The sequence below is a fragment of the Sylvia atricapilla genome, chromosome 12 (genome assembly GCF_009819655.1).
Source record: "Sylvia atricapilla isolate bSylAtr1 chromosome 12, bSylAtr1.pri, whole genome shotgun sequence".
In the NCBI taxonomy this organism is placed as follows: Eukaryota; Metazoa; Chordata; class Aves; order Passeriformes; family Sylviidae; genus Sylvia; species Sylvia atricapilla.
The window spans coordinates 4,743,581-4,761,776 of NC_089151.1; the positions used below are offsets into that span (position 1 = coordinate 4,743,581).

Sequence of the window (18,196 nt, forward strand, 5' to 3'; positions counted from 1 at the left end):
CATGCTGCAAATAGGATTGGTGCCCAGATGGGTGCTGATGGCTTCATGTGGATTCTCATGTGGACTCTTGGCTTCAAGCAAATGAAATGTGGCTCTTTTTGGTTGTACCTCTGCAATGCTTTGCCCAGGTGAGTAAATTGACAGCAAAACCAGAGTGGTTTGACATCACTGAGACCTGAAAGTTCCCTGGAAGCATCCTCTTGAAACAAAGAATACATACAAAAATTCTAAATGCCTTTCATATGCAATTATATACAAAAAACCCTCTCGCAGCATGCCAGAGGAACATGGAAATGATTCCCCCTTTTCCAAAGACAGCAGGGACTCAAACTGGCAAAATCTGATATACTTTATTTGAGAAATAATTACATTTCTGTTCATGCTCATTAAATTAGACAAAGTGGCTATTACCTTTCTCCCTATTGCTGTTTTTAACCCCTCCAAAATGGGTCTGACCAACCTCCTACAGAACTTGGAAGCAGTTTTAGGATGAATCCTTGTCCCTGCATGAGTCCATAACACTCAGTGACCTGGAGTTTCTCATTCTCCTATACCACCTTTTCTATCCAACCCAAACCCCCATCAGAGCTCTCATTTGAGCACATCTTAAATTTTCTCACTTTAAACTTTTCCTTACCTCCAGCCACATGGGCAGTCCCACACATTAACCCTCCATGAAATACTGGCTTGGTCCTTTGGCAAGTGGCCACCAAAATTTCCCCACCACGGCCAGTCAGTGACACAACCACAAAAATGCACAATATTTTCCCCATCTTCCCCAGCCTGCAGCTTACATCAGGGAGGGTTGTCATCAGGTTGTCATAAAGAGGGGAAATGGAGCCAGAATAAAAAAGTTATAAAAACAAATTGCTTTGTAACTCACCTTCTGTCTCCCCAAAGCTGCCAATCTTCCAATCAGCTCCTCACATGAAGGGAGAGCATGTGGCAGCCAGAGCAGGAGAGTGGCACCTCCAGGACCCCAGCCAGGGAATTCCTTTGTAAAAAGCATCCAACAGCATTTACTTCTTGGTCACAAACTTCATTCCATAGGCTGGATCAGGGGGATGTGTATAAAACCTGATCTTTTATCATGATTTCCAGAGTTTATAACCCCTTTTTACTCTATACACATGTGTTTGTCATTTATACACACTTGAGTACTGTGATCAAGTGATCTTCTAGACTATTATTCATCATCCTTTTTTAGTGCCGCAGCCAATTTCTTCAGTTTCTCAGATGCTTTTCCTCATACCACGTGCATTTTAAAAAAAAAAATCTTATCTTTGAAAATAAGCCCAAATCATGATAATTAGTTTGGGGCTTTTAATATGAGATTTTCCACTGCCAGAACTCAACTTCCCCTCTCCCCATTCCCCAAATATCTTTGTATCAGATCAGTCTTCAGGACAAACAAAGCATCACAATACCCAGACATTTGTCCTTGAGAGGATGAGCCGGTGTCACCACCAACATCCCGTGGGCTTGTTGGCCACAAACACCTACAATTTATCCTGCAGTTCTGCCACTCTCACAGTTGGGATTATTTGCAATGCAAGCCATTAAAAAAATAAATTTCCTCCTAATACTACAGCCCATTAAGGGACACATAATTCAATAATGTGTTACAACAGAATTATCTTTAAAACACAAAGGAAGATCCCTTTAGGAACAAAACAATAACAATCTTTGAAATCACAATTATTAGAGACCCACGAAAATATCTTTGTAGTTAGGTGAAGAAACATAAAATGACTATTTAGAACAGAAATTTCCTGGGAAATAAAAGTTTAAAAAAATAAAATGAAATCAAAACTTCCAAGTAAATGCCTAATTTAATATATCTGCAATGTGCAAGATAATATACCTATTAGGAAAGTCAAGGGGAGGAAAAAATATTACATTTTATAACCACAGCCAAATAACAAAGCAACAATTAAAGATTGTTATGGAGATTGCCAGGCAAAGCAGCTGACTGACTGCAAAGACAAATTTCGGTTGTATTGTGTGCCTGAGGGCAAAATTCCAGCCTACAGAATTTACACCCAAATTGGGCGTGAAGGGAAAAACAGCCACCTCCATCCACGATGGAGATAGGCTCCTGTCAGCAAGATCTCTCACCCTGAGGGCAGCCAGAACTCACAGGCTGCCACCAGCACACACACCTAGCCCCATACTCACCTTTCCCTACAGAGCTCACCCCCAGCCCCACACTCACTTTCCCCTATAGAACTCGCCCCCAGCCCCACACTCACTTTCCCCTACAGAACTCACACCCCCAGCCCCACACTCACCTCTCCCTACAGAACTCACCCCCAGCTCCATACCCACAGCCCAAAACAGTGATCAACTGCCATTTATCCCTCTGCCCTGGAAAAGCTCCCCAAGCCTTTTCCCCCTTCAGTGCTCTCCTGCTGTGGGGGCAAAGGAGGGGATGTAGCACTGATCCCTGAAAAGCACAAAGAGTCACAACCATCTGGTTACTAAATATTATTGGTTTTTATTACATATCTCTGCTGACACACTAAAAAATTGGGGGGAAATAGATAAAGGAAGAAATTGGAAGAGAGAGAGAGAGAGAGAGAAATAGTCTCAGATTTCCCGAGTTCAAAACACTGAGTACACTTCCTCCAAGGAGAGTAAGAGTCTGCAACCAGGGCACGGATATAAACCCACCAGGTGAGAAACCTCAGTAGCAAAAGCAGTAATTGTGACAAAGTGTAAGGACAGGAGGGTTCCCTCACTCTGGTACAGAGTCCAAAGGTGGCCTGAGCCCTCTGAGCATCCTCTGTGCATTTACAGCAGCCTTGCAGTGATGTAACAGACACAGGGCAGTGATGGGATAAAATACCATAGCTGCAATGCAAATGAAACAGTGATTTTGTCCAGTTGGGTGCAAGAGCACATCACACAAGTAGGATTCTCACAGAAGAGTTCGAAGTTGCTCAGAAAGAAAAGGGAAAAATTGTGTCTGCATTTAAAGCTCAGAATGAGATCACTTTTAGTTTTTCATCACTGGAAAAGAAATGCATCTTGTCAAAGACAGGAGACATGGCCAAACCATGGCACTCAGGGGGATGGGGATTTTGAAATCTTTCAGAATATCACAGCCTTTCAAAGCCCAAGGATGTGACAGACAGTGCAAAAAGGGAATTAGATGGGAAAAATACAGGTGAGTTGCCCAACCACCTGCCAGTGGCAAAGGGGTTTATGGTATGGGACACCAGGGAGGGCACCTGGTGCTCCTGGAATGAAATTTGGGAAGGGAGGTGACCCCAATCTGTCAGGAGTTGGACACTGGACTCCAGCAAAGCCACATGAAGAGTGACTGATCTCAGATGAGTGAGCACAAACTCCCCCCAAAGCAGAGGGAGACACAAGAAGGTATCAGGAGAAGTGGGCAAAAACATGAATTCTTTGTAAACCCACACTTGAGCAAGGAATTGTACAAAAAGCAGAAGTGGCATCAGACTTTACTAACAATTAGATAAGCACAGGCATCTACAGGCAATGCACAGGATGACCCAGACAGATCAAATTAGCAGCTGATACACCCACTATGGTTATTTTTATTACTGCAGGAAGGAAATGGTTTATCTCTTCATAAAGATCTTGATCTGTTCGCATTCATTCCCCGCCCCCCCCCAACTAATTCATGTTGCTTATTCTAGCAAAGAGCAGATATTACAAACTTTATATATTACAAAACTTGGAGGAAAAGGACAGTAATTTCTTAGGTTCAACAGCAAGAGAAAAACACCAGACCCCAAACATATTAGGCTGAAGCTGTAGATAAAAAGACTTGTATTACACAGTTCTAAGTCTCTTTAACAATAGGAATATATTTAACTTCTTACAAGATTTCAGGTTGGTGACTCTCTGGGGGGTTTTGTTTTGCTTTAAAAAAAACGTGTTCTGCATCTCTCTGTGTGCTGGTGATGCCTTCAGAAGCAGACAGGAACTATATAATTTCATGAGGTACTTTACACAGAAATCAGGACACAAAGACAACAGGGAAACACTGAAATTCCTCCAAAAATGCCCCATCAGGGAATAGCTTTCTATTTGTGTTTATCCACTGCTTTTCCCAAACATTACTCTTAACAAAAAGATTTCCCTCTTTGCAAGGCAGTACCAATGCAAACTTAACAAAGACAGCACAATAAAGCAGCAGTGTCTGTACAGAGTTCTTCCCAGCGACCTCAGCCAGTGAGAGGAACACCTCAGAGGTTCCTGCCTTCATCTCCTGCTGTTCTCAGCTCCCTGGGCACAGAGCCAGCCCTCAACACCTTGCTGATGAAGAAGTCGTAGAACCAGAGGGGGAAGCAGCAGAAGATGCAGAGGGGGACGTAAGCCCCTTTGCCAGGGGTGTAAAGGCCCTGGGGTCTCCTGGCCAGCAGAGCGTGCAGGACAGCTCCCAGCACAGGGGACAGGTCAGGGGCACAGTGGGAGGGCAAGTGCAGGAGGTAATTCCTCAGCCCCAGGAGATATTCCTCCCCATAGGCCTGCCTGGTGTCTGCAGGGAGGTTCTCCATCAGCTCCTTCTCCTGCTGGTCCCACTGCTCAGCCGTGCCTTCGATACCTGCAGGGGCAACATCACAGGACAGCGAGTGGGTTTGGGGCTGGATTTAAACAAAAAGAAATCTGTAATTAATAGCCACAGTTAATCTAAAGCGAGCCAGTGAAGAACAAACACCACAGCTGGTCAGCAGCCAGTGCTTTGAGCTGGAAGAGGAGGGAAAGCACAAGGACTGTGCTACGCAAAAAGCACGAAGTTCACGCCCCATTTGGCTCCTTTGCTCTACCTAAAAATGCTCTCTCACATCCAAACCAGCATTTTTTTTCTTTCCCTCTTGTTCCCACTTTGCCATTCTGTCCCAATTAATTTTGTGGATGTTTCCAGTCAGTATTTATTATAAACAACTGAGGGCAGACAGACAAACTAGGATGAACAGGATTCTCTTGGGTTGGCCAAGTGCTAAGCTGCCCTTTCACAAGAGACATTAGTATTTCAATAACTAGTTTCCTGAAAGATTAGCCTTCTATTAGGACAGATTTAGAACTGTAATTTAATCTATTTGTCCAGTTCATCTGCATAATGTAGGAATGAAAGCAGGGGCTTCTCCAGTGGAATCATTGCCTAACTACCAAAAATTAAGCATTGCAAATAAAGAAAAATCTTTTAATCTCAAATCCCAGGACTCAATTTTACCCATAAACCTGAGAACAGCTAAGCAGAGCCCTGAAGGTGAAGCCTCAGGCAGTTTCCACTGACCATGCAAAGCTGTCAGAGCCCAGAGCATCACAGGGCCCCTTCCCAAGAGGGGAAGCACTCACGGAAGCAGCATTTTATGAAAAAAAAAAGACCAATTTGATTTACACTGACATAAAAGAATGCTCTGGGCAGGCATGGCCTGCAGTGAGGGCATGTGCAGCAGGAGATGAGTCTGGAACCTGGACAGGCTCTGCAAAAAGTGCTCAGCTGAAGGAGGAGGAGAATTTGGAACAGAGAGCAGCAGGAGCACACAGGGGAAGAGAAGGAAGATCAGAGGATATTGGCAGCAAACCAGCAGGATGACAGGTATTGCTGCAGATGCTGCCCTGCAAGACAGAGCAGCTCAATAAAGAGAGCTCTGATATTGAGGAAGGGAGGGCTGACAGGGGACCTGAAGCTCCCAGGCAGGACAAGTGAGCCACAACACTCAAACTGGACGCACAGTGCTGCTCTGTTTGTCAGCTCCAACAAAGCTGGAGCAAAGGGAAGGCACCAACTGCCTGAACACTGCCCTGTCTCAGAGAGGGGAGGCAGGCAGTGAGCAGAGCTGGAGGGAACACCTCTCACAAAAGACACTGAACTTCATTTCCATAACCCACATAAAGGACAGGGGGGAAAAGTCTGACCCCTGAGAATCACTCAGGGCTCTGTTGGAGGCTGCTGAGGTACAGGGAAAGGGGAGAGGCAGAAAGAACAATCCGAAATGTCAAACACCAACCTGTTCTGAAGCCTGATGGATGAATTGCCATGACTTTAATGCCCCATTTGGAAAGCTCTTGCCTCATTACTCCAGAAAACATGGACAGAGCTGCTTTGGATGCCCCGTATGCAGCGTACCTCGGGAGTGGAATGCCTCCTGCAGGAGCAATAGAAACCTGATAAACCTCGACAGTGGCTCGTCCCAGCCTTTATTTTCATGATTTAGAAGGGAGATTATAGCCCAACCAAAATTATGCCTCTCTCGCTGATGTTAAAGACGAGTCAGTGAGGGAATCATTTCTTGCTGGAGGTTAAAAAAGAGTGAAAGTTGTAAATTAGCAGTTGCTTACAGCAGTTAGTAACACCTGGGAAGACACCTTGTAGGGCAGAAAAAATAAACTGGACTGCATTTAAGGGTAAAAACTGCTGAAAGTTATGACTATTGATTTGAGAAACACAATGTTTGAGTTCATATAAATAGTGAAGCAGTAGTTTAATACCCCTGTTCTTACTGTAACACACATTTCAAGCCCTTACAATAAAGCATAGTTAGAACAAGGTAAGCAATATCAATTCTAGCTTTATAAAACCAACTTTCTTTCCTATTCTCTCCAGAAAGGCCATAATACAAAATTGGGGAAAACCTCTGGAGACAAACCACAGCTGGAGTCCCACCCCATGAGTGACTGGACTCCCTGAGACCCAGCACAGAAGCAGATTCCTGCCTGTAGTTACATCCCATCTTCTTCAATCTCAGAAACATTTGTTCAGATGGGAGAGCTGAGAGAACACGTTTACAAAAACAAGCCTCCAGAAAACAGTATCTTCCAAATGCAGAGGTTTCCTCTGTCCCAAAAAACTAACAGACTGTCACTTCTTCAGGGCTAGAAAAATACAAACATACTTTGATTTGAGCATCTTCCTCTTCAGCCCTCCCACTCCCTTCACAAGGTTGGTGTCATCACCACACAGGTTTAAGATCATCTCAGCCACCACAGGCAGTGCTGGGAGCAGGGAACAGAGTGGACAATCCTTTCCTTGAGGCACATCCCTCCTTCACCCTGCCTTTGTTTCACATGCTACACTTTCATCTCCATGTGCTTGAGTAGTTTAAAGGAAAGTATCTCAGGTACAGGGGGATTTTCAGGTAAGCCACTGGGATGACCAAGGGATCACAGGAGCTGTTTACACAGAGCCATTCCCTTGAAGAAGTCAGGCCAGTCATATGTTAATTATTCTTCTGTATGCATCTGAATAAGCTGCACTGGTTTGAGCCAATTGAATCTCATACTTTTCCCTCTGAGGTCAGGCTAACCTGAGCCCAGTTAAATGAGCCCTACACAGACAGGAATAGATTGAGCACAATGAGACCTCACTAACTTCTCCACTAATGTTTTACCAAAGGACCCCCAGACCCTGAATCAAGAAGAAACTTTACCCAAACCTGTCTGTGTGCAGCAACATCTCTGCAGAGAGCTGGAGTTAAAGTAGGGTCATTATCAGCTCCTGTAAGGGCAAACTACCCAGCACAGGGATAAATGCATTTCTCTCTTCAAGGCAGCTCAGGGATTCTCATCAGGAATTAAAACATCTGCCCCGAAACACCCACAGAGAGCTTCACTTGGGTGCATGGAGGAAACAGGTCTGACCTCAGAGCAGCAGCAGAAAGGTTCTGATAATTCAGCCCTGATTTCTCAGAGGATCAGCAACAAACCATGAACACAGACATGCAAATACAGAGCATATCTGGGATTACAGAGAGAAAACAGTGCCAGAGGCAGACTGCAGCCACATCCTCAGCATAAGGGGAACACCAGGGGACACCTTCACAAGTCACCCCAGCAATGCAGCAGGACTCGGGGGGACTCCAGCTGTGCAGAAGGGCAAACAAAAATGTGGGGAGCACATGACCCAGCAAATCTCTAAGAGATCTTACTCCAAAATACTTTCCAGCAGCATGACCTCCTGCTTCTAGCAGGTCTCATTTTCAAAGGAGCATTCTTGCTCCTCAGCTGTTTGCTACCAGATCCTGCATTACTGTATTACATTAGTTCCTACATTCTGGCAACTCAGCTGTCCTCCTAGACTAGAAGGTCATGTTATAAACACATGCATATATATGTATATTAAGCAAAATTTATGGGGAAAGAAATGGAAATGATATGGTAATTTTTAGAAAGGTTTTAGATTGGAAAAAAATACCACCTTGCTAAAAAGTTAGGCCTAAGTATTTCTAAGACATCCAAACTATTTTTAAAGAAATATAAACACACAGCTCCCAAGTTATCAGCAGATCACACAAACTGAGGTGGTCACAGACTTCTGCCTCAACATGTTACAGAAATACCTGTGATGTACCACCCATCTTTATGACAGCTCACAAGGTTATCACTCATGGCATCTAGAACACCAGATGTGAATTTTAATTGGTTTTTTTTTCCTCACGGCATCTTTTTGGCCACATTAAACTCTTCTTTAAAGGCTGTTTTGTGTGAGTGGTGTCCCAAACTAAAGAAAAACCTGGGTTTATTACCTTTACATTTATTCCCTGGGTGTACTGACAACCCAGACTAACCAACACCTTCCTTGGCCTTTGCTCCAGGGCTTTATTTGGTGCTGGAGCTCAGCTCACCTGCCATGCTGGACATGTTCACCAGCCTCCCCTGCGATTTCCTCAGCAATGGCAGGAAGGTCTTGGACACCTCCACAGCCCCAAAGAAGTTCACCTCCATGCAGTGCCTGTAGGTGCTCATGGGGAGCAGCTCCCCATCAGCAGGGAAGCCCAGGATCCCTGCGTTGTTCACGACACCCCAGAGTCCTGGGAAGAGGAGAAAGCACAAGGCTGGGACACACCAGGGAAACAACTCCATAAGGATTACACCCATGAGCTGGATGGTGACTCCAGACAGAAACAGAGATGAGATGATGCACATTCCCCACTCCTTGCCCAGCCACAACCATCTTCCCACATCCCAGAAAACAGGACATGGATTGAAATGCCCTGACCACCCAAGACTTTACCCTGGAAATGTCCTCCACACCTAAGCCATGGTGCAGTCAACAGCGAAGAGATGCACCTGCTAAGCTGCTACATCAGGACTTCCATGGTAAAGAGGGGAGGAAAAAAGCTGTACCTGCATTTTGCACCTTCTCTGAGACTCTGAGGTAGGCCTCCTGGACCTGAGTGGTACTGGTGATATCCAGCTGCAGGACAGAGAGTCTCTGGGAACAGGAACGCCGCAGCTCCTCAGCTCCAGGCCCATCCTTGTTCAAAACCCCAGCAAACACAACAAAACCCAGGCTGTCCAGGTATTTAGCCAGTGCATGTCCAATCCCAGTGTCACTTCCTGAAAGCGACAAAAAAACATGGAAAGTAGGTCCGTCCTACACCACCATTAAAAAAAATGAAAAATAGACGCATTGGAAAGTCACTCAAATATAAAGAATAATACAATGACAAAGTCCCTGAAATACACATGACAGTAGAAAGAAAGGCTCAGATCTGAAGTTTGAGGAGCTGGACCTTTAAATGTTCCTCAAAGATTGACAGGCCACGTTCTCCTGACTCAGAGCTGGGGGAATCAGCTCACCCTCTGCCACTGACAGATGCTCTGACTTTACACATAGAGAAGAAACAAAGCCCTGCTTTGGTTTTATACAAACATTCAGACTGGAACCTGACAATAAAAGTATCTGAGAGGAAAAAACAAAACAAATCCCTACTGTTTTAATTTGAAATCTCCAAAGGGCAAAGCAATTATAGGGCTTTCAAATTCAAACTCTGGATTCTATTGGATTCTTGGATTCTATTTCTTCATTCTAAGAAGTAGTGTTATTTAATTCACACATCTACCACAGAGATCCCTCAGATAAGCACTTTTTATTACAGACTGTAACCAAGCCAAAACTAAGCAACTGTTACTTTACCTACAAAGCATTCCAATGCTTTCAGAACCTAAGAAAGCTTCCAAATGACATTTTTGTGCTAAGTCAGCTACTGAATTCATGGAAATTTGCATCAGAATTTCTCTTCTCCTCTCTATCCTCTTCCAAACTTATTCCCAGACTTGGTCTATATAAAGCAATGACCTAGCTGCAGGCAGCACTGTTAGAGCAAACAAACAATGGTCTTTGGGATCACAGTTGTGTAGCCCTTCCCATCAGCTACCAATGAGGATATTTAATGAATAATTTGATTCAGGAGTCTCTCCCTGTAACAGAGTATTTTGCTGCTGCTACAGAATAAAAGAATGGTTTGGGTTGGAAAGGACCTGGAAGATCACCCCATTCCAATCTCCTGCCATGGGCAGGGACACCTTCCACTGTCCCAGAGTGCTCCAACCCTGTCCAACCTGACCTTGGACACTTGCAGGGATCCAGGGGCAGCCCCAGCTGCTCTGGGCACCCTGTGCCAAGGTCTCACCACCCTCACAGGGAGAATTCTTTCCTAACATCTGATCCAAACCTGTTGGCTTTTAGTTTGAAGCCATTCCCCCTTGTCCTGTCACTTTTTGTCAAAAGTCCTTCTCCAGCTCTCTTGGTGCCCCTTTATGCACTGGAAGGGGCTCTAAGGTCCCTCCCTGGGGCCATCCCAGCTCTACATCTGTATTCACAGGAGAGGTGTTCCAAGCCCTCTGATCATTTTTGTTGCCTTCTCTGGACTCACTCCAGCAGGTCCATGTCAGAATCCCCCCTCCCCTGCTGCCCACAGAGTTTTGGAAGGAAACCAGACACATCTGGATGTCTGGTCACATCCAGCTTCTCATCCACCAGCACTCCCAAGTACTACAAGTTGATTTGAAGTGTTTTCTCTCCATTTTTTCAATTCTGCTTTTCTTTCTTCCCACCTGCAGTGAAGCTTGCTCCATAAGAAAGGAAACACATCACCCACGTCCCCAAAGCCTCCCAGTGAAGTGACACAGGTAGTGACAGAGAAGGAGTTTGCAGGGGCTGTGCTTCAGGAGCTTTGCAGAGGACTAGATTAGGAGGAAAATGAGGTGTTTAATAAATTAATACAGTTTTTACACTGTAATCAGCCTGTTCCACAAGACTGCATCAGATCCTCCACTGTAACTACAGCAGAGAAAGATCCTGGATGCTGCTGTGCACCGGGATCCAGGACCTCCTGTAATAACAATTCACTACATCAATGCTCAGCTTCCAAACCCTGGAAATGTGAATGTGAGGCAAAGGACTGGAGCTCCTGCCAGACATTTTACTATTTTCTTGTTTGTGAAAGAGCTGCAATACTCCCTACTTAACCCTACTATAAACTTCTGAAGGTTAGTCTGTGACTTTGACACACCAAGAAAGGTATGAGAGTTATTCACAGGTCTGCTCCTACACTGAAAATATGTAGTCAAAAGGATTTGACTGCCAAAGAGACTCCTCATAATCGTGTTAGATCCTCTTTTCTGGATTCTGTCTTTTAACTGGGTCTTTAGTCCTGAAAGGTGAAAAATATTAATTCCAGGTGGCTTGAAGAAAACACGTACTAAATGTCTGCATCAATCAGTGCATCTTAAAAAAGTAGGAAAGGATTACTCATGCTCTATTTGATTCCTAGGAAGAAAAAAAAAAAATCAGCTTTTTGGCATTTTTGAAGTCTGCAATTTGCTGAAGCTGCACCAGAGCACTACAAATATTAAATTGAGCTTCTCCAGTCCTGACCTGACAGAACAAACCTGCATTCTTTGAATTCCCTAAAGAGACATGAAGAAGCCTGCAAATACCCCAGACACAACAGATTTCTAAGTTTGGGGGTGGGCTCACTTTTTTCTTCTTTTTTTTTTTTTTGTGAAAACCCTACTTTTAGGTCAAATCCTTCCTCTTTCATCACTCCCAGCAAGTACACAGCCACGGCTATATAATATATTCCCTGTAAGTTTTACAATGCAACTTTAAATTGAAAATGGGCAGAATGCAATGCAACTTGAGCTTGGGATGGGCACAGCAATTCCAAGAAAGCAATAAAAGTTGTTTTTATGGTTGCCTGATGCTGGGTTTGTCCCTGGCTTTTTTATTCCGAAACAAATATGATTTGAGTTTCAGACCTGTTATTGAAGTCCAGAGAAGCTTTACTATTCCAATTCCTAGAATTCAAAGAGTCTCCATAGGGAAAAAAAGAAAAAAAAAAAAGACAATTCCCTCCCAATCACACACTTGCTTCTATGTCAAAAGTAATTTGTGGGTTATGAGAAGACTTATTTTAAGGAAAGCAGTCACTACTGACTGAGTGACCCTTTACTGAGAATTTACAATTAACTCATGCTGGACATGCATCAAATTACTCCCCCAGGAATGGAAAGACCAAATGAACTGGAGAAATTCATCCCACTGCACACAGAATAACCAGGGACAGAATTTTGCAACTCTTGTTATTTTGGATCTTGGTAGTAATCTAGTTTTTAGGGAAGGTGGCTATTGCATTTACCACTGAAGTGTTTGCATGCCAGGAGCTTCTACTTAAGGATTTTGGAGCTCTTGCTCCCAGCAGGAGGATGCACAGCAGAGTTTCAGCAATGGCTTTGAGCCTGCCCACATGCCCACAGTCACCCGTGTGAAAAACCACTTTGACCACTGGGCACAGTTTTTCCCTTATCCTGGAACTCCAGTGAACTGCTGGCTTAAATAAATAATGCAGAGCAGCTCTGCTACAAGGAGCATCCAAAGAGGAGCAGAAAAACGTGTGACAGAGCCCAGGGGCAGCAGCAGAGCTCACTCCAGCCTCTGGCCAAAGGCTCACAAGGAATCTGTGGCAGCTGCCCAGGACACAGCCACATTCCTCAGCCCTGCAGGGCTGAAAGACAGAGGGAAACAGAAAAAAACTAATTAAAATCACTACTTTCCATGAAGTGCCTGCCTGTGGTCTTGTCTGAAGTGAAGAAAACGACACCAAAATCTACTTAAAGACACCTTGCACCTGCAAATGCACAGGGACACACATCCTGTAGTTGGTATGGGGACGAATACCATAATCAGAGCAATTTAACCAAAACACATGTTGAGAAAAACTTCTGTTTCAGTTGATGGAGGGTTTGATGGATTAGCACAGGATCCCAATAAAGACAAAGAAGAGCCTCCTCATATTAATCAGCTGTCAGAGATGTCCAAACTTGCACTTCTTTAGGACAGTCGCAGCCCAGGTACAAGGGAAGAACATTCCCTCACTGGGCTATACCCAAGTGTTCCTAACTCCCTTATATTGTTCTAATTCACACCCCAGAGCAGATAAACTCCCAAAGAGTGCTTTTTCCTGAAGATTTGCACTCTTACAAAGAGCAAGAAGATGCCCAAGTGCAAGCACACCCCCTGAGTGTGCAGGGGTGGGAAAGGATTGCTCCTAATCCCCACACCAATGTCCATCTTCATCTGCCACACCTACAGGGAGAAACCCAGCTGGCAGATACACTGCAACGGGAGAACTTGCTGCTGTTCTTGTCCTCTTTCAACTTTTATACTTCATCCCTGTATTAAAGCTTGCTGGGCAAATCTAAATTATTTACAGGTGTCCTTATAAAACAAAATAAAGTTCTGCTAGGAATTGCTATATAAACCAAAGCAACGTAATTTCGCATTCCAGAGGAGGGGAAAAACCCACAGAAAATAAAATAAAACCCAGCAAATTAAGAGTGCAAGAAGCAGTAGGCAGGTACTCCAGCTTAAAGATTTGATTAACACAAATAAGGAACGTCTAAATAAACAACGCCTAAAGTTGTCGAGGAAACTGGAGAAAAGCCATAAAACTACAAAAACGCCATCCCTGCAAAAGAAAAGTGGGGTTTGAGTAGATCAGAGTAGTAATAGAGACTGAATTAATTAGCTCTGAACTTTCCCTGCTAGTGAAGGGAAATACTCCCTCCTAAATGATTTCACAGAGGGTTTCAAAGAGATGGCACCAAACCAGTGCCGTGAAATATGTGCAGAACAGACACAGTGTGCACTGTGTACACACACACCCCTGAAAAACTACTGTACACCCACCACCAGCACGATTAATTCAAGCAAATAAAAGTAACGTATGAATGTAGTGTTCTGAGGGCTCCCGGGGAATTATTGTCTCTACAAAAAAAAAAAAAAAAATTAGACCATCATAAGTATTCTTCTGCTTCTCGCACCACTTAATTTCACAAGTACGTCTAAAAAAAGCTGCCTTGTAAAGATTAAATGAGACACTAAAAAAATAATAGCACCTATTAAGATGCTCTTCCACTTAATTTCAGAGCACTTATTTACCTGGAAAAAAAAAATAAAAAAAAAGAAGAAGAAGAAAAAAAAATCTCTGTTGAAGCAAATATAATAGCAGGGAAAATGAAAAGGAAAAAAAAAGAAATCTCTACTGAAGCAAACATAATAGAATTTAAAAAAAAAAAAAAAAAAAAAAAAAAAAAAAAAAAAAAGAAAGATAAAAAAGAACTCTCACAAGCACGACGAGAAGTTTTCCAGCCCACTCGTGCGCGCGGGCGGGTTTTGCTGGGCAGCCCCTTACCTGTGATGAGCACGGCTCTGTCGCCCACGGGCAGCATGTCGCTGTCCCCAGGGCACACGCAGCTCCAGAGGCACACGGCCAGCAGCAGCCCCAGCCCCGCGGCGGCCCCCGGCCCGCCCGCACACAGCCAGGCGGCCGGCAGGCTCCAGAGCAGCGCCCTGCCTCTGCCCGGCACCGTGACACCCAGCAGGGTGCTGACACCCAGCAGGGTGCTGACACCCGCGCACAGCCAGCCGAGGGCACGGCCGGCCGCAGCATCCATCGGCGGCGCGGGGGAGAAGCGCGGAGAAGGACAGGTACCGCTAAAGGCAGCCGGGGTTATATAGGAGCAGGGGGTGGGGCAGCGAGAAGGGGCTCTCTTGAAGGGTTTGACATAATCTCACTCACCCCTGGCATCAGCAAGGAGCAGGAGTTTTCCTTGCCTTTACCTTTTCATTCCTTCTGCCTGACAGCTCCACCTTCTGAACAGCGCGCCGGCTGCGGGCTGATTGACAGCGCTGGGAATGGGCATGATGCAGCAAGCGCTGCCCCAGGAAAAGATTAACTGCTGCTTTTTTTTTTTTTTTTCCTTTAATCTTTAAAGTACACTTTCCTAGATAGTGAGAAAAGGGACAGTTTCCTTTATGAGAAAGAGTTGGGCTTTCCTGCTTAAAAAACAAACTTAGGATGTAGTTTCAGTGGAATTGGTTTTTGATGGGCAGTGAGAAAAACGAGTCAGGTCAGGGCTGTTTCATCTCTGGAACACAAACTGTCGTGGGCTTTATCACATATGGATAACCCTCCTCCTTCAACAAAACACCCCTAAATTGCCTTCTCTGCTTTAATGCCCACCTTTGCTTATTTATCTACTCCACATTCAGCAAATACCTAAAGTACATTGACATTCAGGGCTGCTGGGAGCAGGTGGTTGCTGGTTTGCCATGAGGGGCACTTTGTCAGGTGAACACAGGTAGCACACCTGAGATCCAGTCTCCAGCTAACCTCCAGGGATGATATTCACCTGGGTTTTGACAGGAATCACCAGTTTGGTAGCCACAGCAAGTTGTGTGTAGGGGGAAAAGTAATCAATATATTAAAGAGATTTAATACCTACTGTGCTGTGTTCTGGAAGTTATTTAAGCAATTTTAAAAAATAATTAAAAGCCAGCCAGCTAAAGGGGTTGAGATAAAAATTAGCCATGCATATTTAACCCTGTTTAAAAATCCCTGATGACTGATTTGAGAGACAAGCCTCCATTACCACAGACCCAGCTAACATGATGTAGCTGGTTTTCCAACCAGCTCATCTGTCTGATTTCACACACGAAAAAATTAAGCATATGGTGCAAACCTGACATGAAACAGAGCACATTCCCATTCCATTATGCCTTTAAGGTTTTAAGGGATTATAAATCTGTTGAATGTACACTTTTCCCACCAGTGAAAATGTTTACATAGCTCTGCAGGTAGTTTACACCAGAGATGAAGTCACGTTCCTAAAGGAACATCACCCTCAAGGTCTGCTCATCATTCATGACTCTTGGGAACACTCATCCACCCATCCTCCCACCAGTGCACAAAAGGAAAAGTATTTTCATTTCTCTTTGCCATTTGCTGCTTCTGACTTTATTGGCACACTGCTCTTGAGGTCAGCTATACCTTGCTGTCCATTAAGGCGTCTTCTTAAATATTTTCCTAAAATTTTAAAAAAATTCCCGGGGAATTTTGCTCTCCGCATCACTGGTCTTTGCCACCCGATTTGGATGATGACAAATGTGCTGGCATTTAGAGCATGAGCTCTCCCACTTGAGGGCACAGTGAGGTGGAGCTTTCCCACAGTGGGATGAGGGGCAGAAGGGATCACCCCCAGCGTGATGTTTGTCCTGGTTTCCCCCAGCCTGTGGGGCTGAGGCAGAGGTGGGCAAGGGACCATGCTGGGGTGGCCACCGTGCCTGGTCTCAAGCTCCACGAGACTCCCCCTCTGCTCCAGTCCCCCCTACCACTCACTGAAATGTGAGTTGTGCACACGCACAGCCCCTCCCTCAGACACGGCTGGCAGGGTGGGGGATATTTGGAAAGCTGAGGATGCCACATGCATTCCTTGTACACCCACCCACTGTGGGGCACGGGCACAACACCTGTCTGCACCCACACCCCTGCACAACAGCTCAGGGGACTGGCTCTGTCTGATTCAATGCTCAGATTATCATTTTAATATAAAATACAGCCCACTGAAGGCTTCTTTTGATGAGAAGTTGACCATGTGTTCAACCTGGTGGGTGAAAAAGATGCCGTGTAAATGCTGAGATCAGGCACACCAGAAAGGAAGTTGTGATCTAAAACTGGCTGAAAAATGCTAGCATGGAGTACCCACTTCACAAAGCCTCTGCACTTCCTCTGACACCAGCAAGGACAGATTGCTGCTTGAGGATTTTTCAGCACAATTTTGCCACAAGGTAAGTTTTATCATCCTGTGCCAACTACTCACGTTGAAAAAAAACACCTACTTTTTCTCTTTACCCCTTTGAATGTCTCCAGCCCTAAAAGCCACACAATAACCCAAGATTGCAACTGAGTTTGCATTATTTCCTATTTCTCTATGCCATGCTAACTCATGCTATGAATATACACACCCTTACCTCACCTTCTTGTAGTTTCCTGGAAAAAGGAAGGCTCCTCCAAATTGTCAGGATTTTGCATCACCATGATATCTGTGTAATGAGAGTGGATTTAAGTTCATTGATTTGGGGCTAAGCTCACCCTACTCTTGCCAGGACAGTTCCTTCTTCCAAGAGAAGTGGGATGGCTTTTCAGAGCCACCTCACAATAACTCAGTGCCCTGTCCCTTTACACCATGGCAAGCTCCAGAGGCTGGACTCAAGTCTGGACCCTGATTCCAGAGTCAGCCCATGCCAGTGGCAAACAGCAGCACAGAAATGATCCTGAGCATCCTCCTGGCAGCTGTGCCATCGCTGGCCCTCACTGAGCACTTGGATCTCTGTGCCTGTTCCTGATGTTCCTCCTGGGGACTCTGCAGATCTCACACGTGCCCTGCCATCTAAATCTCTCCAGGATACGTGGTGACTCTGGAAAGTCAATTATTCAATGGCAAAAGAAGATGGCTTTCCTGGAGAACAATCACCCCATGGTAATCAGCAGCATGAACAGTCAGTCTCTAAAAATTCAGCTTGTCTTCCTTCAAATCCTACAGTCACAGCACCTTTCAGCTGCTGTAGTGTCCCTGCAGAACACTGTCCCCAGGACAAGGCAAGAACATCCCTCCAGTGTGTGGGACCTTTATCACAGTCATCAAATTGTTGATCCACGCTCCCATTCTGGAGGCTAAATCAAAAATTATTCACTATTCATTTACCTCCTTCGCATTTCTTGAAGCTTTTGTCCTGTCATACTGTGCTGGCTCTATGTTTTTCAGCATGACGGACGCAGCCTATGCTTTTGATTGCTATTCTTAAGACCAAAAAAAGGGCAGAAGAAACGTTCAGGTTCCTCAGTTCCTTTGAAATGTGGTGAAACAGACCCTGGTCAAAACTTCTTTGAAATACACCACCAAGCTCCTCCTTGGCTCTGCCTTGGGAATGAGCTGTCTTCTGCCTTTGCATTTCATGGCTCCCTGTTGAGTTCAGTGATTTTTCTGATGTCCATAAATCTTTTAAGCCTCTGTGACCTTCCATCATTAGTAGAAGCTTCCAGTTCAACCACAAGGTTTTCAGGCATGTCTCTGTTACCTCATCCTGCAC

At 44.8% G+C, this 18,196-nt stretch overlaps 1 protein-coding gene across 1 annotated transcript; it reads right to left on the reverse strand.

The window, feature by feature from the left end:
* Positions 1-3,768: 3,768 nt before the first annotated feature.
* On the reverse strand, positions 3,769-14,735 carry HSD17B2 (hydroxysteroid 17-beta dehydrogenase 2). Its single transcript, XM_066327540.1, has 5 exons — positions 14,460-14,735; positions 9,106-9,318; positions 8,604-8,789; positions 5,991-6,128; positions 3,769-4,579 (listed from the first exon to the last, which is right to left on the reverse strand). The coding sequence occupies exons 1-5, from the start codon at positions 14,719-14,721 to the stop codon at positions 4,221-4,223; spliced, it is 1,158 nt and encodes a 385-aa protein (XP_066183637.1). The 5' UTR covers positions 14,722-14,735; the 3' UTR covers positions 3,769-4,220.
* Between the last annotated feature and the right edge of the window lie 3,461 nt (positions 14,736-18,196).